This window comes from Sarcophilus harrisii, chromosome 1 (genome assembly GCF_902635505.1).
Source record: "Sarcophilus harrisii chromosome 1, mSarHar1.11, whole genome shotgun sequence".
Lineage (NCBI taxonomy): Eukaryota > Metazoa > Chordata > Mammalia > Dasyuromorphia > Dasyuridae > Sarcophilus > Sarcophilus harrisii.
Genome location: NC_045426.1, coordinates 345,554,119 through 345,576,907, shown reverse-complemented (window position 1 = coordinate 345,576,907; position 22,789 = coordinate 345,554,119). Strand labels below are relative to the sequence as shown.

The window sequence follows — 22,789 nt, the reverse complement described above, 5'->3', positions numbered from 1 at the left end:
AAATCCTTTTGGCACTTGAAGCCAAACAGCATTTTTATTCCTCTATGTTAAAAATAAGTTGGAGTTGACCCAATGACATTTTTACCAGTTCTTGAAGAAGTTATCCACTGACCCTAGCCAATGAGTTTCTACTGGAAACATTTCATGCTATTTGATTCCTCTTGACTGTCCCTGAGTTGGTTGTCCTGGTGTTCCCAAACCTTGATTCTTTTCTGGATGGAAACTCCATACTTGCAGAGATAGGTGACTATGCTGTCCACTTCTAGGGGTAATTGCAAAAGGGCAGATTCTGTCCTTAATAACAATATGGGGGAGAGAGCATGGATTTATAAATTCAGTTTTATAGCTGTTTATTACTCAAGTAATCTGGACAAATCACTACCATCCTTGCTCTCCCCTGATTCTACTAAGAGTTTTTATATTAAGACTTACAAAGAGCTTTCTGGAGAGATGGGTAATTGTCCATTTTCCCTTTCCTGCTCATCCCTTTATCCAATTAGTTGCCAACATTCGTCAGTTCTCACCACCTCTCTTGCATCCATAGGCTTTTCCCTTCAATCTCAAAGCTTAAGACTACACTATTCAATTCAGGCTCTCATCTCACCCCTAGATCATTTTAATACCCTCAATGCATCTACTTCCAATCTGTCTCTCCTTTCCAACTTAATCTCTACATAGCTGCCAGATGACTATTTCCAAGATGCACCAGACTATGTTACTTGAATTCTTCAGTGACTCTCTAGTCTCTAAAATATTTATAGCCTAACTCCTATGAACTTTCCTGACATTTCAGCCAAACTGACCTGCTTGCTATTTCCTAAACATTCCAAATGGTGCTGCACTCATGGCCTGGATGCTCAGCCCCTCCACCACCTCAAAGAACTCCTCTCCAAAAGAAGGCTCATTTTAACTCAATGCCTTTCCAGAACCATCTGGGTAGTAAGTGTTCTTTCCCTCAAATTATCTTACATTTACTTACCTACAATCAAGTTGTATCCTCCCAATTTCTCCTCACCTCCCACCAACACAATGTAAACTCCCAAAGGGCAGGGAATGTTTTCTTCTTTGTACCCCCAAAGTCTAAGAGCCTGTCATGTAATAAGTACTTAAACTTTGTTGACTGATTTTAAATGATTAAGTCTTGAACTTCATGTATTCTATATAAATTAAACCCCAAACACACATCCCCAACTGACTTTGGTCAAGGGGGGTTAGAATGTTTTTGGAGTAGGAAGGCTAAGTCTGAGAGGCGATCAAATACAGGTTAAGGATATGGACAGCTGGGCTGATCTATGCACTGTAGGGAAAGGGATGACTACTGAGTCAAGGTGACCCAAGACCCCATTCCCTGCTATGGGAAACAAGTCTTTCATCACATGATGTGTTGCTCTGCAAACCCTAAAGTGCTATATAAATGTCTGTTATTATTGTTTTCTATGTTCTTTACACAAAGACAAACTCTATTCTGTGAATTTGAATTTAGACAGGGCTGTTGCCAAGAGTCAGTCAGTCAACAAACATTTATTGAGCACCTATGTGTCAGTCACTGTTGCTAAATGTTAGAGATAAAAAGAAAGGCTGAAAACAGTCCCTGCCCTCATGGAGCTTACACTCTAGTGGGAAAAGACAAGCAAATATGTACAAACAAGCTACATACAAATAAATTGGAGATAATCAACAGAGGGACAGGACTAGAGTTGAGAGATTAGGAGGTGCTTCCTATAAAAAGCAGGATTTTTAGCTGAGATCTGAAGGAAACCAGGAAGTAGATATGAGGTAGAACATACCAGGTATGGGAGATGACCGGTAAAATTGCCCTTTCAGGAATGGACTATCTTGTGCAAGGCACAGCAAGGAGGCCAGTGTGACCAGATAGAATACATATAAAAGTGCAAGGTGTATAGGACCACCAGAAAAGTGGAAGCACAATCTTGGAGGAGTTAAGGAATCACTGGGATCTATTGAATAGGGGTAGGGCATACTCAGACTATCCTTCAGGAAAATCACTTGGTGGTTGTCAGATTGGAGTGGGGAGAGACCTGAGGCAGTGAGACCCACCAACGGGTTACTGCAATGGTAGAGATGTGAAGTGATGAGGGCCTGTACCAAGGTGGTAGCAGTGTCATAAAAAAGTGAAAGGGGCCTATTTGAGAGATTTTGCAAAGGTGAAATTGATAAGTGTGGGTAACAGCTTGGACATAAGGTTGAGAGATGGTAAGGGGTCAAGAATTTCACTGGGAGACCCTGGAGGACTGGGAGAATAGTGATGCTCTTAACACTAATAGGGAGATTTAGTAAAGGGAAAGTTGGGGAAGGAAAAAAAAAATGAGTTTAAAAGAATGTTTTCCAACCCCAACATTGACAGTCAGAATGTTTCCTTCAAAGTAGCCTTCGCAAGATAAAAGTGCCCTTTTATACAAAAAAAAAAAAAAAAAAAAAAGAAGTTCCTACCTTTGGTAGGATCAGCCAGAAGTTGAAGCCTACTTTGAGCATAGGGCTCAAATTTACAAAGTGATTTTGTTATCCATTATCTTAATTGATCCTTTATATAGCCTATGAGAAAGGTAGGATAAGATTTATAATCTTTCCAATGAGAATACAGGCTCAAATGTAAAAATATTTATCCAAAGCTAGAAATCAGGGCTGAGATCAACTCTCATGTCTTCCTGACTCCTAAGTTGTGTGTTTTCCTGTATGCCACACTGCTCATATCCAGGACTCCACAGGGATCTGGCATTCAATTGGGTGGAGATAATTTTCCCCTCTTCCTCCAGCTACAGAAAAAAAAAAAAAAATCTCCCAATGTTTTCTGCAGGGCCCAAGCCTAGCCCCAATGAGTTGCATGATGCAAATATCAGATGCACATATGGGTCACATAGGGCCAGTCTTCCCACACTGTTCCATCAGGAGTAGATAGATGAAGGCCAAGTTCCTTTTTCAGCCCTCAGAATAGGGATGGAGATCGACCTAGATAATTATAGAATGTCAAAAGTTGAAAAAGTCCTGAGGTTACCTATTCCAACCTCTTCATTTTAAAAAAGAAGAAAACTGAGGAATAAGAGAAAGGTGAGTGACTAAAAGGTACATATCTTTTGAACTAGAGACTCCATTGCTGGGCTTATATACCAAAGAAGCCATTGATAAGAAAAAGTCCCCATATACTCCACCGGTAATCAAATAGTGGTCCATTCATGTAACAGAATATATTACTATGCTGTAAGAAATGATGTGTGATGAATACAGAAAAACATAGAACATATCCATCAACCGATGCAGAGTAAGGCAGAACCAAGAAAATAATATACACAATAACTAACAGTGTTAAGTGGAAAGAACAACATACCAAAACAACAAAAGTCTCAAAATGAAAGATGCTAATGAAGAGATATTAGAAGACACACTCAGCTCAACCTTTGTGGAGGTGCAAGGTCCACAGGTGTTATTCATCAAATGTTCTCAGACTTTTTTAATGTTTCCATCAGTCATTGATTTCTCCCCCTTCTCAAAAAAACCCACTATTTGTCATGCCAATGGTGATGTAAGGAACAGAAACTAACAAAAACTGATTTAAAAAAGAAAAAAGGGAGCAAGTTAATTACTGCTAACAGTAGGAAAGTCTAGATAAGAACTAAGGCTTCTAGAATCTTGTCAGCATTGTTTCTAGCACATAACACTGCCTTCTTCTTAATGGAAAAAGGACAATTTCACTGCCACCTCCTAATAACCATTCTCTGTGGATGGAAATTCTCCATTATTATCTTATGCATAAAAATGTTTTTTTCATCACATCATTAGATATGAAAAATGGAAGGGAACTTAAATATTACCTACTCTAATTCTCTAATTTTAAGCACGAAAAAGAAAATAATAAAGTGACTAGCTCAAGGTCAAAAACAGGCAGGAATTGGCAGCAATTCAACCCTAAGACTTCTACCATCAAATCTAGTGTTCTCTGTGGCAAGAGGACTCTGAACAGTCATAACTTCTGTGTATGTGGTGGTGGGAGCTCAGAGAGAAGGGTCTATGCCAGATCGAGTTAAGAGAAAACCTGAACTAGGGAGGTCTGAGCTACTACTGGACTCAAAGAGTCTCTTATCTACTTACTGAAAATTATCTAAGAGCTCAAGGCATTCCCAGCAATCAAAAGCAATATAGTGGGAATGCTCTGGGCTTTTAAAGTAGAACGCACAGTAGTCTGTCAGACTAAGGAAAGGGAAATGGATTTACTTACTGATGATTACTACTAGCATAGAGCTTCTGCTTCTCTTAGGTCTGGAGGCAAAGCAGCTAAGTTTTAACTTACTGGGTAACCTTAGGCAAGTGCTTTTTCCTCTCTGTGCTTATCTCCTTTGCAAATTAGAGGATGACATTGGGATGTAAGAGAAGCGTTGGATTTATAGTCAAGAAATCTGTTTTTGAATCACAGCTCTAAAAAATAACTACGTCTACAGGTAAATCACAACTTCTCTGCTTAATTCCTCCACCTGTAAAACAGTGAAAACTCATTTCCTACCTCCCCAAAAGCAATGCTGGTAGTGCTATCTTTGACCTTGTACCAAGCCCCCAAACCATTGAAACAAGAATTCAGACTCTTCCTCTTGGCCCTAACAAACTCAAAGTATCTCCTAATGTGGCCACCATGAGGAAAGAGCTCTAGAGAACCTCAGAGAACGTGACATTATGATTAGATATTTTTTAAGGTTTCCTATCACTTGGAGTGTCTGTGACTCTGTGATTAAGTGGTTGGTAAAGCAGAATGCAGATGCAGGGCATGGAGGTGGGCACACACAGGAGAGGTGAAGGAGATGATATGTCCTCACCTGGACATTCTCAAGCTAGCTGGGAGGATCTTTGGGGATAGAAACAGAAGCCATAAAGTGTCCCCACCCAAGATCCATCTGTAACCAATCTATAGCAACCCCAGAATCAAGACTCTTTGTCCTAGACCTTGGCTGTTTCCAGGCTTTTGGGATTTTTGATATTCCTATGATTTTCTAGCCAAATTCTGTTTGAAAAACAAAACAAAATCAATCACCACACTTCAGTGGGGGGGGGGGGGGGGGGGGGGGGGGGGGGGGGGGGGGGGGTGGAGAGGGTAGCCTAAGCAGCCCAACTCTCAAACACCGGATCTCTCTCTTTCTCTCTGACCTTTAACAGTCATCGGTTCCTATTTCTTGGCAAGCCTTCTTTAAGTTTTTTTGAAAAATCCCAACATCATTCAGGCTGAACTAAAGAGCATAAAACATTTAATTTATTTAGTCAAGAGAGATGACAGCAGATTAAGGGACTTGAGATACTACCCTAATTTCTCAGATTTCAGGCATGCAGCTGGGGCTGGGACTACTGACCCCTTGCTGCCTGAAGTAGTCTTACTCTCACCCCAACCTTAGCCACAGCTCAGGACCTTACCAGATTGGCTTTATCAGAGCTGGGAGGTTAAAACAATCATGGAAGACTAAAGTTCTTGTAATCAATGACAGCAATCACTTTCTGCTTAAGATAACAGACAATTCCTGGGGAAGAACTGTTCAGGTTAACTCTTATGATTCAGGACCCACTCACCAGACTGATCTAAAACTTCAGTTCCTCCCACACATAGATATGTGTCTGCAGACCAGGAAGGAACTCTATATGTGTCCCCCCAGCAAAAAGCTCTTGATCCAGGCTGTCATATAACACAGCTGCTTCAGACACCTCAATCAGAGTAACTTTTGGTTTTATTCTTGACTCTGCCACAGAGTGAGAGAATGCCCTGGGAGGCACATCTAGGTTGTGCCTGGCACCCACCAGTCTATACAAATCACAAAGACCTTAATCAAATTACAGAAAATAAATCATGTTCATTCAGTTCCATGACAGCCAGACTCTCTTTGGCAATGAGAACCTTATTAGGAGAATCATGACGTGAATATGAAATGGTTTAAAGGAAAAAAAACCCATAGAATGGAGACATTTCCACCTGAGGCTTCTCTCCAAAAAAGCAAACTGCAACAGAGCTGTATTTCAGGCCCCTCCTAAGATCATCCTGTGTTGTGGATACACAAAAATTGAGGAAGGCTGTGTATGAGCTCAGCCAGGGCGTTCATTTACAGGGGCTGGAAGCTGAGGACTTTGATGAGGACCCTGATTAGCCACACTCCCCCCAACCCAGACCCCCCAGGGCCTTGCTGCAGACATGGACAGGAGACACAAGGGCAAAAAGGCCATAGATATCTGTAGCAGCCCCTATCAGGGATGGGCAGTCGATGAGAACAGGAGAGGGCTGAGCTTTGAGGGAAGAGGCTGTGCTGATTAAAAGTTATCACAAACCCCAGCCAGACCTTTGCTATGGGCTGCCACTGATCTCTGGTAGCAAAAGACCAGACTCAGTAAAGGGGGAAACAAAGGACTGATTCATTCCTGAACTAAAAATGAAGAAATAACTTGGAGAATGAGGTTCCTCAGAAACTTGTCAGCCCATGAAGCTCACAGACATGGTCAGCCAAGGCACTGACAGCAACACTGGCTGCATTGCCCTTTAATAATCTCACACTGAGCAAGCCCTGAGGGAGGATGCTACAATCTGGTTTATGCCTTCCTCCCCCTGGGGCCTACCCCTCTAATCACAAGAGCCGTCCTTCCAGCCATCCCGCCATCGCTCGTCCACACGAGCACAGTCAAACGCAGGCTTCCCTAGCTTCAAATTCACCTCGTTGTGTAGGCGGCAGAGCCACTGGGTGAACCTGCTCCGACTGCTGGTGTCTGGCTGGTTTCTGCTCAACCTGCAGGAGAACGGGGCAGCACAGGGAGGATCAAGAAAGAGTGCATGTGAGGGAAGCCTGGATCCTATCATGTTATCCCTGAAGCAGGTTGAATATGAACCCCTCCCCCCCCAGGAGACACTGGGCCTTCCGTGATCTAGACCATGTGATTCTCTAAGAAAGTCCTAATTCTTGGTCTTCATATAGCACTTCAGACATCCATTTTTCATGGGATCCTGTACTTTATAATCTAGCTTAAAAAAATGAAGCCTAAATGGTACTTGGAGCTATAGTGTTTGCCCTTTCTCTGCACAGAGACAGAGAGGACAGACTGAAATGCTCGCTCTGGCTGACAGCAACAACTTTTTGCCCTCACTATTACTGAGACTTTGCTATTCTAAAAGATGGAATAGCATCTTTTACTTAAGAGAGCAGGATCAGCCCATGGCTAGGTCCCAGCCCTCTGGCACTCTTGAAATTCTCCTTGAATCTTGTAAGTAATCCTGACCCTCAAGGATTCTTCTGCCACCCCTGCAGAAGTCCTTGAACTTCACAGAGGAACCCCTGCACATATTTGTTCAGTTCCCCTGAAGGCACTTTAACAAGAATAGAGTGGGAAAGGTGCCTCAGACATAGACAAAACAATCAGGCAGATTTATTGGGAAAACACCATTCGATATCCCCTTAAACCTTTAAAAGCAGAGTGTGCTCTTAGGAAACCTGTATTTTCTCCAAACACTTTCATCCAATAAACCTTTCTGGCATGTATCTTATAAAACTCTTGGAAAGAGAACTATGAAGCCTCAGGAAGGGCATTACCCCTTATTATAAAACTTTACAAGCTCCTAACCTCGGGAAGGCCCGTCTCTCAAACTCTCACCCTGAGGCTTCAGGCAGAGAATAAAAAGGGTGGGGCAAATTAACATACATCCTTGAACAAAGGTCTGTTTTCAGAACTTCTTTGAACTCTCTTTTGCCCCAGCACATCTATGCCAACTATATTCCCTTTTACAAAAAGGATAAATAGCAGCTATAAATTGAGCCTACTATAGTAGTCTAATCATTTCTGGTAGCCAGGGCTTCTAACACGTTAGGATCATGGGAACTGAGCAAAATCCCCTTCTGGCTTCTACTGCCACTACTGAGTCATACCCAAGTTAGGAAAATAGGTAAACTACGGGAAACAGCTTCAGTTCCTGCTAAAACCATGAAACAGGTTAGCCCTTAACCCTTTAATTCCTTAAATAAAAGGTCTGGGATTATAGTATATATGAAAAGACTCTGGTCCCCTGATACACTGTTTTTCAAAGTGGGCATGAATAAGGAAGCCCTCTCTGGGAAATTCTTTGGAACAGTCACTAGTAATGAGGGTGAAGAGAGGTTTATTTGACCCTTACAGCACTGCTGATACAAGGATCTTCAGATCTTTAATGAGGGAGGAACTCACTATTTTTCCAGGGTAGCCCATTTCACTTCTGCTGAACAACTCTTAGAAAATGTTTTCTCTGCACTGCCTTCTGAGTTAAGAGTAAGAAGGCAAACAGACCTCAAAGTTGAAGAAGCCAAACTTTGATAAAGGTGAATCCAAAAGTCAGGCACCTCATCTCCCCTATCAGCCTACCTACATAGTACACAAGCTCAAAAAAGAGAGCCTGGGCAAAATAGATGACCTAAATTCTACCACTAGGAATCAACCTGGGCCTCATAAACTTCTACCCTTTCTTAGGCTAAAGATATCTTATTAGGGCCCAAGATGTAGCACTAAGACCTCATCTAAAATTCACAGGGCCCTTCCCTCACCTCCCCTCAGCTTATGAAACATGGGAAATCAGTATGGTGGCACATTCATATATGACTTGCCTTCTCCTTATATCTTCAGCACACTCATGACATGGGAAAAACTTGGAAAATAGATGTACAAACTGGGCCATTTCTTCCTGCTGGTCCAAGGTAGGGCAGTCGGGATAATAGGCAGCCATTGTGTGTAAGAAAGCCCAACTGTTTCGCCCCAGCTCTTCCCGATCCAGGGGGCAATCAGCTGGCAACTTGTTTTCCAACTGGGAAAGAAGGAAGGGAGATGAAGGCTTAGAAATCAGATTTCAGACTAATTCCCTAGACCCAATTGTTTAACAACAAACTCCTTTGAGCAACCAGCAGAAAGTTCTAAATTACTTGAAAAAAATCGCAGGCAAGAGGATTCTACTTTGTTTTAGGCAAACTCACCCATAGGCTCAGCAAAAGAAAAAGAATAAGAGTGTTTTTTGGAAAATTGTCTCAAAGAACAAGAAGCAATGTTTTTAAAAAAAAAAAAAAAGTGTTTTGTCGTTTTGAGAAGGATAAGGGAAAAGGAGGGGAGGCAGCAGGGCCTGCAGGTGTTAAAGGCCTCAAGCTATTTTAAGAGTAGAAAGGCAAGATTTAAACCTGCACTTCTCGAAGCACTAATTCTAGCATTCTTCCTATCAAACAAGCTAGCCACTAGGGCAAGTCATTTCACCTCTCCAGAGCTCAATTTTTCTCCTGTAATAATATTCTGAGTTATATGACGGTAAAAGCATTATTTCCATCTTACAAAACAGGAAATGGAGGCTCTGAGAGTTATGTGACTTGCGGAGTCTGCACATGTCTGAGACAGAATTGGTCCCACAACTTTCACCACACCGCACTATACAGTGAGGGGAAGAGGGAAATAATCACATAAAGGAAATCTACGCTGCCAGGCGTCATGCCTTTACAAAAAACATCCTTACAACCACCCTTCCAGGCATAGTGGAGAAAAATCAGACCAACAGAAAATGACCTGACCACAGCTGGATTTGAATTCGGCTCTTTCTGTGTCAGCGTCTAAGTGACGTCAGTGGATCCTTCAAGCTGTAACTCCTACGTTTTTTTTTACTTCAGACTAAAAAACAGGGGTGGGTGGGCCGGGATAAAAAAAAAATTCCATTTATTCAGCCGGCTCCCGTTTCCTGCTTCGGTGGGGATTCCACGGAGAACCAGGGCAATGGGAACCTAGAACACCTGGGTTTTCCGGGCTGGAGGGGAAGGAGCTAAGAGGCTCAAGCCCCATCGGGAGAAGAGGCGCAGCGGCTAGAGAGAAGCCCGAGCCTACAAGGGGGCGTGGGGATGCCCACGTGCTCGGAGCGGAGGTTCGAGGTGGGGTAGGTGTGTGTCCCGGGGAGAGAGGAGCGTGACAGCAGTTTGGAGATGGATGGGGGAGGGGGAAACGGGGGTCCCCCGCTTGTGGGGGCCGAGAAGCCGGGGCTTTCGGGGAGGGCTTTTCCCTCCTCCAGCCATGCCCCGCTCCCCCGCAAGCGACCGGGCCTCACCGCGACCTGGGTCTTGTTTTCCGAGGTCTCCCGCGCCTGCTGCGTCTTCATCCACGTCTTGAAGTCGACGCAGGCCCGACAGGGCCGCTTCTGCGCGGCGGGTTCCCCGGCCGCCCCAGCCGTCTCCGTCGCCGCCGCCTCCTTGGACTCCTGGGTCCGCGCGCCGCCCGGCAGGAAGGAGAAGAGGCTGGCGGGCGAGAAACGCCGACCTTCGCCGGGCGCCGCCATCTTGCTCACCCAAGGAATGCTGGGATAGGAGGCCTTGTAGGAGCGCAGGCGGGCAGCCTCCCTCAGCCTCCTCGCCAGCCGCAGCCCCAGCCGCAGCCCCAGCCCCGCCTTCGAGACCGCCCCGGGCTCCGGACACAGCCCCGCCCCCGCCTTGGTATTCTCGGAGCGGGCCGCCGACACGCCATTCTCCAAGTGGCCCGTCCCGGCTTCCCGCTTGTGCTTCCTCCAGTAGAAGAGAAGCGTGGAACGGTGGCCATTCTTGCCTTTATGGCGTGCTTTGGCTCGGGTTTTGGGCGGGACCTTGGCCCGCTCCTTGGCGTAGCGCCTGTACGGGGACCTGGAGCGCGGGAACCTGGAGCGCGGGAACCTGGAGCGCGGGAACCTGGAGCGCGGGAACCTGGCGCGTGGGGACCTGTAGCGCCGGAACTTGGGGCGTCGAAACCTGCCTCTCGCCGGCCGCCACCGAGCCACCTTCATCCCTAGGGCAAATCAGCCCGCCTGTTCCTCCTCCCTCCCTCAGACCTTCTCTCCTCCGGAAACCAGCCTCCACATGGTCGGGGCGAGAGGCAGGAAGCTGATCGCGGCACCCGGGAGCGAGGCTTCTCGCGCCCTCGGCAGGCCGAGGGCCTTCGCCAGGCCACCCGGGCGCCGGGCAACGCCGCCGTGACAATGGGGCGGGGCTGTGACGTCGGGAGGCCGGCTGGGGGCGGGGCAGAACGCCGGCCTGGCGGCGGGGCTGTGACGTCGGGAGGCCGGCTGGGGGCGGGGCAGAACGCCGGCCTGGCGTGCGTGCTCCTCCCGTTCTCCCCTAGTTCTCCTCCCTGGCTGCCCATGTTTCCAGGGGCCTATGAGTGGGAGCAAAAACCTCAAGCCCGCCCTTGAGTGGCCACGTGACTGGCACTTTTGCATCCGGGGCCTCGAGGTCCTTAGGGCCTAGACTAAATTTGATCTCAAAGAGTCTTTCCCACTCCGTATCCCACCATCTTCTTGTTCGCCATCCACCCACATCTACCACCAGCTCTTAGAAGGCGGAAGTGGTACCCTTCCCCCAAACTACCTTTTATTTCCGTCACCCCTGAGAGAAGGAAATCTCCTCGCGGGCAGGACCTCTTTATTTTTATCTTTGTATCCCCCAGGCCTTGCATCCCTGGCAAGTTTGTAGGCGCTTGTTAAGTGCTTGCTGATTGGTTGATTGATAGTAGGGCACAGCTCAGCAAACATTTATTAAGATAAATGAGAAAATGTATTTAAATACTTTGCAAATCACAAAGCATTGAATTCATTAGCTACTTTTTTATTATTTATTTTTACTTTTTTAGTTAGTAATTATTACTATATTTATTTATTAGTATTTATTAGTCATTTGTTATTACTATAATTGAGGCATTCAGACATTATAAAGATGAAAATTGACAGAGCCTCTGCCTTCTAGGAGTATGCTCTTATCAAATCTCTGAGGAGGCAGTCAGTTCTTGCTAGTTCATGGTCTTTCCCTGGTCCCTAAGTGTGACCGACATCCTTGCATTTCTTCTCCCAGTATGTGGTTTCAATGATCACCTCTCTTTGGTTGCCTTCATTATTTGTATAGTCAACTCTAATTTCTCCTCTAAGCTCTAGAGCCACATATATCTCACCACTTGCTGGAAGTCTCTTCCTGAAGGCTCTAATTGATGCCTCAAACTCCACCGTATCCCAAGCTGAACTGGCCATATTCTCCTCTAAACCCTATCTTCCTTTCAACTACCCTGTTTCTCTTGTTGATTCTGCCATTCCCCCCAGTCATCTATGCTCAAAACCAAGATACTATCTTTGACTTTTCCTTTTCCCTCATCCTCCATGTCAACTCAAATGTCAAAGCTTGTCCACTTTCCCTCTTTGATACCTTCCATATCTCTTTTCTTTCACCCGTTATCACCTCCCTAATTCAATCCCTGAATTATTGTAATAGTTTCCTAATATGTTCCCTGATCTCACCTCTCCTATCCTTCACACTTGTGCCAAAGTCATCTTAATCAATAAGCCTATTAAACTCCTGAATGCCTGACATTGTGCTAGAGATATGACAGAAGTCAAAGTGCCTCTGCCCTAACAGAACTTTCATTTTAACCAGAGATGACATGCGCACATGAAAATATATGTGGAATATGGACAACATAAAGTCATTTTGAGGAAGGATACTAGCAGCTGGGAGGAATCAGAAAGGCTTCATGTATAAGATGGTGCTTAAGCTAAGTTTTAAAAGAAACCAGATGAGAAGGGAGAGCATCCAAACCAGAGCGGAGGTCGGATCTCATTCTTCCGTCCATCTTTTGGGCTAACTTGTAAGATTAAATGAATGTTCCTTTTCCTGACATTTTTAAGATCCTCCTCTGTCTGATTCTTTCCGATTTTTCCCCTCCTTAATGTACATTATTACATTTCACAAACTATACACCAGTCATAATGAACTAGTTTTGTTCCTTGATCTTATGTATTTCTCTGTGAGTATTTGTAAGGACCATTCCCCTGCATGAATAATATTTCTCATGTCTAAAATTATTATCCTTTAGAGTGTCATTCAGGTGCCATCTCCTTGAAGTCTTACAAAGCAAAGGAGAACGTAGGAAACACCACTGGATACAAAATTATTCCTGAATTCTTCCACCGAAACTTCTCTTGGGGCAGCTAGGTGACGCAGTAGATAGAGAACCAGTGCCCTCAGACACTTAACATTTCCTGGCTGTGTGACTCTGGGCAAGTCCCTTAAACCCAATTGCTTCATCAAAAAAAAAAAAAAAGAAAGAAAGAAAAGAAAGAAAATCTATCTTTTCTTAGAGCAGGCATGGGGAATCTTTTCTGCCAAGGGCCATTTGGAGATGTGTATACATGTATGTGCCATTTGGATAGTTTTGTATGTATGTATTTGCAGGTCATACAAAATTATCAACTTATACAACTCAATCAGTGGGAGGTTGTTGTTCCTGGCTTTCAGCTCATCCCTGCGGTTGCCTTGGCAGATGATTCCGAAGCCTTCTAGGACCTGCAGGCTAGATGTTCCCATCCTGTTCAAGAGAGTAGATCCTTCTTTTGATCCTAGCTCATCCTATTTTGTTCTTTTTATAGCATTAGTGGGAATGATAGGACCTGTCATTTTTTTTTTTTAAATCTGTTATCTTCATCTCTCGTGCCAAACATAGTGTGGCCCATAAATGTCTTCTTCAGTGGATATTCAAATGAATGGATAGCCTAGGGAGCCAGGGAAGGAAGCAGGTAGTAATTTTACCAACTTAATAGATGAGAAAATTGAAGCAGAAATGATTTTAATTGATCTTAGATTCCAAAGTGAATCAATGCTAGAGACCTGGATGACCAAAGAATTCTGGACTGTTATATCAACACCTACCGGAATCTTGTTTGAATAATCACCAGGGACCTTGGGAAGGAGAGACAATGTGACTTCACAACTAGTATAAGAACCAGCTTCCAGTTGAGTGGGAAGTGATAAATGCAGAATCTTAGAACTGTGACCAGAGCCTTGTCAGTCAAGGGCTCACCCTTCTACCCCATTCTCCCCTGTTAGATTTTGAGCTTCTCAAGGATAGGGACTACTTAGAACAATACTTAGAAAATAAATTTGACTTGATTTTACCTGTCTTACATGCCACCCAACAATAGAGGATGTCCCAAGACAGGGCTAAAATCTTATCTACTCTCAACCCCTTTTCACCCAAGAAACTTTTATTCAACCCCAGATATATAGGCAATATATACAATAGGTATACAAATCAAACATTTATTGATAAGAATAAAGAAATTAAAATGATTCTTTGATATACATATAATTTTATCATTTATTAAAGACAAAAGCAAATTTGCATGCAATAGAATTACTAGTACTAATGAATACACAAAGAATTAAATCTTGGTGGAATATTTGATAACTTTTATTGTTGCCAAATTTTTTGCAACCCCCACATTCAGCTATCTTATCCCACATGGGGGCAAGGCCCATAGTTTAAGAATCTTTGCTGTGAGGTAACTGCCAAGCTTCTGAGGCTCCTTTGTAACAGTCAGAGAGCTGGTCACTCCTTGGATCCATCTCTTGTCAGTTAACATTCTGTTCTGTGTAAGGTGTAGGTTAGTGTTTCCACTCATCAGAATAATGGAATAGGCTTCATCCTCTTGGCAGCTTTCCTTCATTACATCACTGGTTGTTTCCCATTGATACTTCTAATTCAAGAACATACTGTAATAAATCTTTAATGGATTTAGAAAAATGGTAACAGAAACAAAAACTTTTCTCAGATTCTAGCAAACATATACTCTGCTTAAGAGAATGTATAGTATCATGGAAAGTACACTAGCTCTAAAGTCAGAGGTTCAAATTCTAGATAAAATTAAAGGTGAAATAGTTCTTTAGCAGTTCCCCCAAATACTGTTTCTAATGCTCACTACTTACATTAGACCGTTAAGTTCCCATGCTGAGCAGGGACCATCTGTTACCTTTGTCTGTATCCTCAGCATTTAGTATAGTGCCTGGCATATAGTAAGCACTTAATAAATGCTTATTGACTGAATACTACCTACAAATCAAGGGCCTCAGTTTCTTCATTTGTAAAATGAGGTGGACTAGATGGTGCATGAAGTCCCTGCGAGCTCTAGAGCCATGATTTTGTGGCCCCTAGTCGCAACCTACCTAAAAGGCTGAGACTCTTTGTTAGCTGAAGTCAACATCCTCTTCTCTCTCAGTTTCAGGGTATACATGAATCAGCTGGGATCAGTCTCTACTGATTGACACTCTTGTCTTTAGTAAAAGGAGAAGGAAAGTATTCGTGTCAGTTGTTTCCTATCCCAGCACCGGCTGTCAGCTAAAGTTGCTAGTTATTCTGAAACAGGGATTTTCAAGCTTCTTGGTGTCTCTGGCCTCTGCTGAATACCCAGATCCCTTTTTCAATTAATGTTTTTAAATGAATAGGATGAATGCATAGTATTACAGAGGAATTCCCTATTGAAATGGATTTATCAAAATATTAAAAACAAAGCTCAAAGACCCCAGACTAAAAACCCCTACTCTGGAGCAAAGTTTCTTAAATTGATTCATGATCCCATATGGGGTCACATAATGTGGGAGTGCAAAATTATGACTTATCATCAGTAAATTTGTATACTTTTTATATACCCATATAATCAGGATTGTGTAAAAATTTCTTGGGTAGAAAGTGATCATAAGTGGAAAAAGTTTAAGAAGCCCTGCTCTGGAAGCAGTTGGAATCTGGATTCCCTCCTTCCTAGGGTTTTCCCTTGGGTGTAGTCCATACATTTTGTTTAGGATCAGTTTTGCTGGACCTTGATCTGTCCCTGAAACCCCCACACAGGACTGAAGTGAGTGATAGGTCATAACTAATCTGACAGGCCCCAAACTAGCATCCATAAAGACTAGAGAACTGCTATATTTTTTGGCTATATTAAGTTCCTTTTCTCTTAACTTCAAAGCAAGTCATTCTGCCTCTAATGTTACTGGCCTCCATCTCCCAAATCTTTCAATGAAATGTCTCTGGAGATGCTAAGTGGCACAATGGCTAGGACACCAGAGACCCCGAGTTAAAATCCAGTCTCAAACACTAGTGAATCTGAGCAGGTCACTTAACTCTGTTTGCTTGGGTTCCTCATCTGCAAAGCTGGAGAAGGAAATGACAAACCACTGCAGTATCTTTGCTGAGAAAAACCCAAATGGGGTAATAGAGATTGGGAAAACAATTAAAACAGTTCAACAGATAAAGATGCAAACTAGTCCATGTCTATGTCCTGGGGGCAGGATGTAATTCCTTTTTACATTCTGTTCCCAATGAAGAATTTGCAAAGCCTGAAAATTAAACACATATAAGTATCATTAATTGATATATAATGCAATCACATATAATAACTCGAGCTGTATAGTACAGTTCATAAACAAGTATCTAATTGAGAAGGAAATTAGGTTGGAGTAACATGGCTGGGGATGTGTATACGGAAGCTAATTCTATGGAACATGCACGCAGCTAAGTTGGTCAGTTCAGGTGATAGTAGGTGGCTTAGTGCTGAAGAGCTTCGTGAACAAGAAGAATCCCCATATTGGTCCTTAGACCCAGTGATGGCAAGAGGACTGGACTCTATGCTGAGAAGAGCAGCCCATGCAGATCTTAGAGACTACTAGTGAGTGAGACTTTTAGGACTCTCATTCCTTGTCTGTTCATTGTGTGAGGACTCAAAGCGCCTCTTTCTTGGACTTCAGGTTGGAGAGAGGAGGTATCGGTCCTTTTCCTTCCCACCAGCTAGGATGTCTGTTCACAGATGGCAGTGGGCATGTCTATTGCCTAGGGGAGTCTGGACCTAGACTTTAGGCCAATGATACCCCTATTATTCAAGTTTCTTTCCTTGTGCATAAGTGACCTAAGAGTAAAAGAGAGATTGCTAGGGAGTGGCACAATCAGGTGTTGGAGAGTCCTTAGGTTCCTCATTCTGATAGCATGGGGAATTTTCTGCAACTATATACCCTTCTCAGATAAATTGACCATCAGCCCTGTCTTACAGGAAGATCTGAACCTTAAAGAAGTTGCTTCATGTTTGTTTAAATATAGACCTTTTGGGAAAATATAGGAGTCATGATTGATGATTTCATAGTTTGTCTTTGTCAGTCAACACTTTCTCATAAGCCGTTTGTATTTTAAATATTTTTATGTGCAGGAAATTTTTATACATGATGTATATATTGTACATTTAGTACCTTTGTGGTGCCCTTTGGGGAGACTCTAGACATGAGCCAGGAACAATGAGAAAGCCTGACCATTCTCATTAGAAAAAGAGTCTTAAAGTTCTCCTTGGACTTTGGAACCATGTTCATTGAGACATTTTTTTTTTCTAGGAAACATTAAGAAATAATAGACAAAAATAAAAGACAATGTCTGAAAAGTTTGGTTTCTCCTGAATAGAAAATATTTTAGATCTCTTCCTTGAATAGAAACTATAACAAATTCTAAATTCATTGATTTCATTTTTATCAAAACCCCAATCGTTTCTTATATTAAGAAGATCAATTAACTTTAGAAAAAATCCTAATTCCTTAAATTTAAGATTAGGGTAATGAGCAGTTTGAAAGTAAGAATGTCTTTGTTTCATAAAATTTGAGAGCAGTATCTCTTGAATTTACCTTGACCAAAATGGAAGGGAAAGCTTAAAAGTGAAAGAGATAATCCTTTGAGGAAAATATTTCTTTTAGGACACACCTTGTTGTTGTTCCATTTAGGCAAATTAAAAGCCCTGAATTTACACTATATATCTTTATCTTGCTGAAGAAATTTCTTTTGTTTCTTGAACACTATTAACATGTAAGTCTAATGTGGTACTATAAAATGTAATTTTGCTTTGGGCAAGGAGAATTCTAATTAGCATAGGAAACTTTGCTGGTTTGATCTCCTTCCAAGCAGCAATGCTCATAAATATCTAATAAATTTTCTCTGACAGTCATTGTTTAAATAAATTCACAGTACATGAGTTTTTTCTTCCATAGACTGAACCTAGTTTGCTTGAGTCCAGAACTGAGACACCCTCCACCTCATTGTGTAATATATGGCATTCAAATTATATTTGTGTGCTGTGAACATGCAGTACATGTGGAAAAACATAATGCATAGTATATAAAAATATATGACAGTATTATATGTATTAGAACAAAGACATAAATCTTATGTAATATGTAACATATAACATCGTAAAAGTTACATATAATAAGAGGGTTTTATTAAACTGTCACTTGTCAGTTTTATTAAACTGTTAAGAGCTTGAAAGCAATGTTTTCTAGATAATCAGATCAGTCTTTTTCTTGAGATCTTCCAACTTCTCCAAAACAATAAGGTTTTTGAGGTACATGGGGCCCCATTCAGAGAGTTCACATACTCTTCTGCATACCTCATTGCAAAGTGACAGGAACCATCAAATTCTCTGAGGGCACACATTCATACTGGTAGCTTCATGCTGGTCAGATTGTCTATCTCCATATTTTTTTCTCTACCACGGAAATCTGATAATATCCCCTCTAGAAGTCTCTTGCTGAAAACCACTGACTTGCAAACAAACAAGAGCATCCTGGACTCATGCCATGATGCACTGATCCACTTTAGTTCTTTTGTTATATGGGCAGAAGTCAAAACACAAGATTTTCCTAATCTTTCATACCCCACTATTGCTGTGGAACTCCATGATGATGCCATTGATTAACAGTTCCTTAAAATGGTTTCTGAGGTTTTTCATCTCCAATCATGCAATCTTTTGTGACCACTGTCAAAAAGTTCAGTGGTCACTGAGGAGGATTCTCTTGTTATAGGGGCACAACCCACATCCCACTCTTGCTGTGAGGGTGTATCAATCCTAAAGGTAAGTTTCTTCTTCAAATGATCTTTCCATTTCTCTGGTATTGTTAAATGCTAACACAGAGCTTCCCTCATGTCAAATCATGAAGTAGATGTGTAGTAGGTATTCACTTTATTACCATGGGCTTCTACTTATTATTAATAGTATATATAAATAAATATGTTCTACTTATTATTAATAGTATATATAAAACAAATATAAAAGTAATTTACATAGAACTTTACAAATATTATTTCATCCTTACAACAGTCCTGGGAAGTAGAAGATCATCCTAACATTAACAGTTGAGAAAACTGAGTCAGTCAGAGGTAAAGTGGGGCAGGAGGTAAACTAGAGTTCTTGGTTTCTGGTTTCAGATCAGAGGGAAAAGCTGAAGGAAAACCTGAGGCCAGAGGTACCATTCCCCCATACCCAGGACTAGAAATGCATATAATACCAAACTGACATAATTTTTTTTTTTTTTTTTAAGGGATGAAGGTGGCAACAGATAAGTGGGGTTACAGAAAGGTACATAGATGAATGGGAGTTGGACAAGATGTGTTGATTTATGGAAATGGAATAAAAAAAAGAGGGAAATGGTGGGGAAAGAAGATAAGGGTGTGTGGAAAGGTGAAGAATGTACAGATTAAGCATATATTGATCTGAGACTATTAGCTAAAGTAGATCAAACCTATAGGCCTCAGTTTCGGCTTCTCTGGAGTCATGTGATTTTAGATAAGGTCTGGACTACATTCCATTGTCCAAAGAAGGGATTACAGGCCAAAGAAGCTGTACATCACCTTGTCCACTGCATTCCACTGACCAAGTAGGGAATAAAGGTTTATGTGACCAATTACAATATATAGAGGGTGGGATTTGGGGGGTTCTTTGTCTGAAATATGTAAAAGCGTGAACATTTTCAAGGTAGTGGCCCTATCTTGCTGTGAAATTTGGCTCACAGGCCAGGATGGGGTCTGCTTCTTGAGATTCTAATAAATAATTCTGCTTTCTATGAGTGATTTCTGTAGTAGTCAATTTGGGTAGGTCTTTTTGTCCCAAACAAGGGAGAGATCCATGAAGGTGGGTGTGGGTTAAGTTAAATAGCAAGGTGACTTAACTAGGCAGAAGTAAAGTAGAATAGTTAACAGGAATAGGAAATAAGAGATATATATATAAACACAGTAACAATTATCAGCAGTAGAATTCATTAGAAAAAAAGCAGTAATAATTCTTGATCTCAAAGTTATACTTTTAAAAGATTGAATAAACAGAGAAATCTATATCTCAATTACACTAATATTGTTTTAGATGTATGTGTATGCATGTATATATGTGCACATATATGTGTGTGTGTATGTGTGCATAAATATATCTGTACTTAACTGTAGCCTGCTTGGGGAGGAGGAAAGGGGAAAAAAAGAATAAAGTAAAATGTGCACAGCAGAGAACAAAAGAAAATCTACAAAGAAGCAAATTAAAAATGGATAGATATGAATACAATGTCTTCTATTACTACCTATTCTTTCTTGAAATGGAAATTTATTGTTATATATTTTGAATCCTTTGTGTTCTGCTAGGCACATGACAATGTTTTTTTTCTTTTTCTATTTTGTTTTTTTTCTCATTTTGTATTTGTTTTAAATAAACATGTTTTTTAAAAAAGTAACAAAAACTCCAGCTATGAGAAATCCCAATTTCTGTCTAAGTCCATGTTTGTTGTTTCCATGATACTATGTATCCATCTCATCCTCTGCAAAACCCTTTTCCATTTGTTTTCAATCCTTTCCAACATTAGGGTTTTTTTCCGGTGAGTTCCATCTTCTCAATTTATAGGCAAAACTATTTAAGCTTCAGCTTCAGTATTTGTCCTCATAAATAGTCTAAATTAATTTCTTTAAGTATTGACTGATTTGATTATATAGGTTGTCTTGAAATGGAAATATGTCAATATCGAATTCTCTTTTATGGTCTACTATGTATACGGCAATTTTTTTTTTTCTTTTCTCATTTTGTATTTAAGTGTAAAATTAAAAAAAAAATCTACTCCCTCCCAACTTTTTTTTTGAAGTTCCTACTATGTGTTAGGTACTGGGGTAAGCATTGGGGATTAAAAGAAATGCAAAACAACAACAACAACAACAAAAAATCTCTGATCTTAAGGAGCTCACAGTTACTTAGCAAGCAAAGAGCAATGTAAAAACAAGATACATTCAGGATAAATTGGAGATATTCGAAAGGGGGAAGACTTTGGCATTGAGGAAGATTAGAAAAGACTTTTTGTAGAAGGTGGGATTTTCTGAGACCTGAAAGAAGCCAAGGAAGCCAGGATACTTAAAAGAGGAGCAAAAGAATTTCACGTATAGAAATACTTGAAAATCCCCCCAGATATGGGGGATAACTAGTGAAAATAATCTGAGCTAGGAAATGGGAGTCCAGTATGAGGAGCAATAAGGAGGCCAGTGCTACTAAATAGAAGAATATCAATGGGAGTCAAGTAGACTTTCAAGTAGAAAACTGGAAAGGTAGAGCGGGTCCAGATTATAAAGGGCTTGAAAAGGCAAATAGAGGATTTTCATATTTGATCTTGGAGGTAATAGGGAGCCACTGGAGTTTATTAAATAGGGCTCTGACATGATCAGTCCTTCAATTTAGAATGATCAATTCGACAGCAGAGTGGAGGAGTAATTGGAGTAAGGAATGCTTTGAGAAAGGAAGATGAACCTAGGACAATAGTCCAGGAATGAAGGGATAATATTTGTACTAGGGCAGTAGCAGAGCCAGAGGAGAGAAGATTTTGAGACATTAGAAATAGACTCGATAAGGCTTGGCAGCAAATTGGATGTGAGGGGTCAAGGTGGTGAGAGAGTGAAGAATAGAGGGGGACATCTAAGTTAACTTAGCCTGAGTGGCTGGGAAAACAGTGGTACCCTCAATAGTAATTTGTCTCTGGGGGAGTTAGCAGAATGTCTAAGGTGAGTGAATTGTATAAGCAGTTGTTATAGTGTCATTAATAGTAGTATTATTGTTTTACTTGTCCTGCATTCTCAGAGGACCATCACAACAGGAAGGTGATGCCATGACATGCAAGTGAATTGGATTTAAGTGATGGAAGACTGTACTCATATTATTGTTCAGAAATACTTTGCTCATATTATTGTTCAGAATTACTTTGCTCGTATTATTCATCCATCCATCCATCTAGCAGCAAAAGGAAACTTAGAAGTGGGACAAAGTTTGAGGGAAAGAGAATGAGTTCAGTTTGGGGCATGCTGAGTTTAAAATTGGATATCCAGTTCTGGATATCTAATAGGAAGTTAGAGATTTGAGAGTAGAGGTCAAGAAAGATATTAGGACTGGATAAGTAGATCTGAGAATCATCAGCAGAGAGGTGATAATTGAATCAATCCTAAGGGAGCTGATGAAATCACCAAGCTATAGAATAGAGGGAGAAGAGAAAAGGCCCAACACAGATTGTTGGGAAGTCACCAGAAGTGTGGTGGCAAATGTTTAACCACTAACTCTCTGAAAAATCAAAATGCTTTTAAGTTTAATATGCACTATTAATGTTATCTCCATTACATTCTTAAATCTAGACAAAGCAATAAGTCAAGCCCTGATTTATAGTGTTTGCTAGATTGAAAATTTAACACTTGGTCAAAAGCTGATTTCAGCACACCCCAGGAGACATTAACAGTTAGTGAGGAAAAAAGAAAAAGAAAAAAAAATAATAAAAAACAGTTAATGGGTATGACCTGGATAAAGATTCAAAAGAAATTGAAGAGAGATTAGACATGTAAGAAGAGAACCACTGTGTATATGAGGAAAAATTGGTATTTCATGTTCAAAAGAAAAAAAATTAAAAACATCACTGATTAGAGAAAAGCACATCAAAACAACTCTGAAGTTTTGCCTTACACCCAGCAAATTGTTAAAAATGACAAAAGATGGAAATAGTACATATGGGAAGAATTGTGGAAAGGCAAGCACAGATGTGTTATTAGAACTATGAATTGGAAGATATGAAAAAGAAAAGGGGAAAAAGAAATAGAAGGAAAAATAAGGAAAGTGAGAGGAAAGGACTGAAGAGGAAAGAGAAGAAAAAGAAAATATCTATTTCCAGTTTGCCCAATC

General features: G+C 41.3%; 1 protein-coding gene across 3 annotated transcripts; it reads right to left on the bottom strand.

The window, feature by feature from the left end:
- Positions 1-1,592: 1,592 nt before the first annotated feature.
- On the bottom strand, positions 1,593-10,973 carry GFER (growth factor, augmenter of liver regeneration). 3 transcript variants are annotated; one of them, XM_031945832.1, is made up of 4 exons: positions 10,067-10,971; positions 8,601-8,797; positions 6,689-6,761; positions 1,594-2,967 (listed from the first exon to the last, which is right to left on the bottom strand). In XM_031945832.1, the coding sequence occupies exons 1-4, from the start codon at positions 10,769-10,771 to the stop codon at positions 2,938-2,940; spliced, it is 1,005 nt and encodes a 334-aa protein (XP_031801692.1). In that variant the 5' UTR covers positions 10,772-10,971; the 3' UTR covers positions 1,594-2,937. The 3 variants fall into 3 exon arrangements, with proteins under 3 accessions (XP_031801693.1, XP_031801692.1, XP_031801691.1); XM_031945833.1 differs by lacking the exon at positions 6,689-6,761 and having other exon boundaries at positions 1,593-2,967; positions 10,067-10,973; XM_031945831.1 differs by lacking the exon at positions 1,594-2,967 and having other exon boundaries at positions 5,239-6,761; positions 10,067-10,973.
- Positions 10,974-22,789: the final 11,816 nt, after the last annotated feature.

What these genes read in the sequence shown, in the direction of transcription:
- GFER (XM_031945831.1), bottom strand. Translation starts at nt 10,771, where the DNA reads ATGAAGGTGGCTCGGTGGCGGCCGGCGAGAGGCAGGTTTCGACGCCCC. An exon ending in AAAACAAGACCCAGGTCGCG is followed by an intron (nt 8,798 to 10,066) that starts GTGAGGCCCGGT and finishes CTTCTTTCCCAG; the next exon opens with TTGGAAAACAAGTTGCCAGC. An exon ending in GCTGAAGATATAAGGAGAAG is followed by an intron (nt 6,762 to 8,600) that starts GCAAGTCATATA and finishes GTTCTCCTGCAG; the next exon opens with GTTGAGCAGAAACCAGCCAG.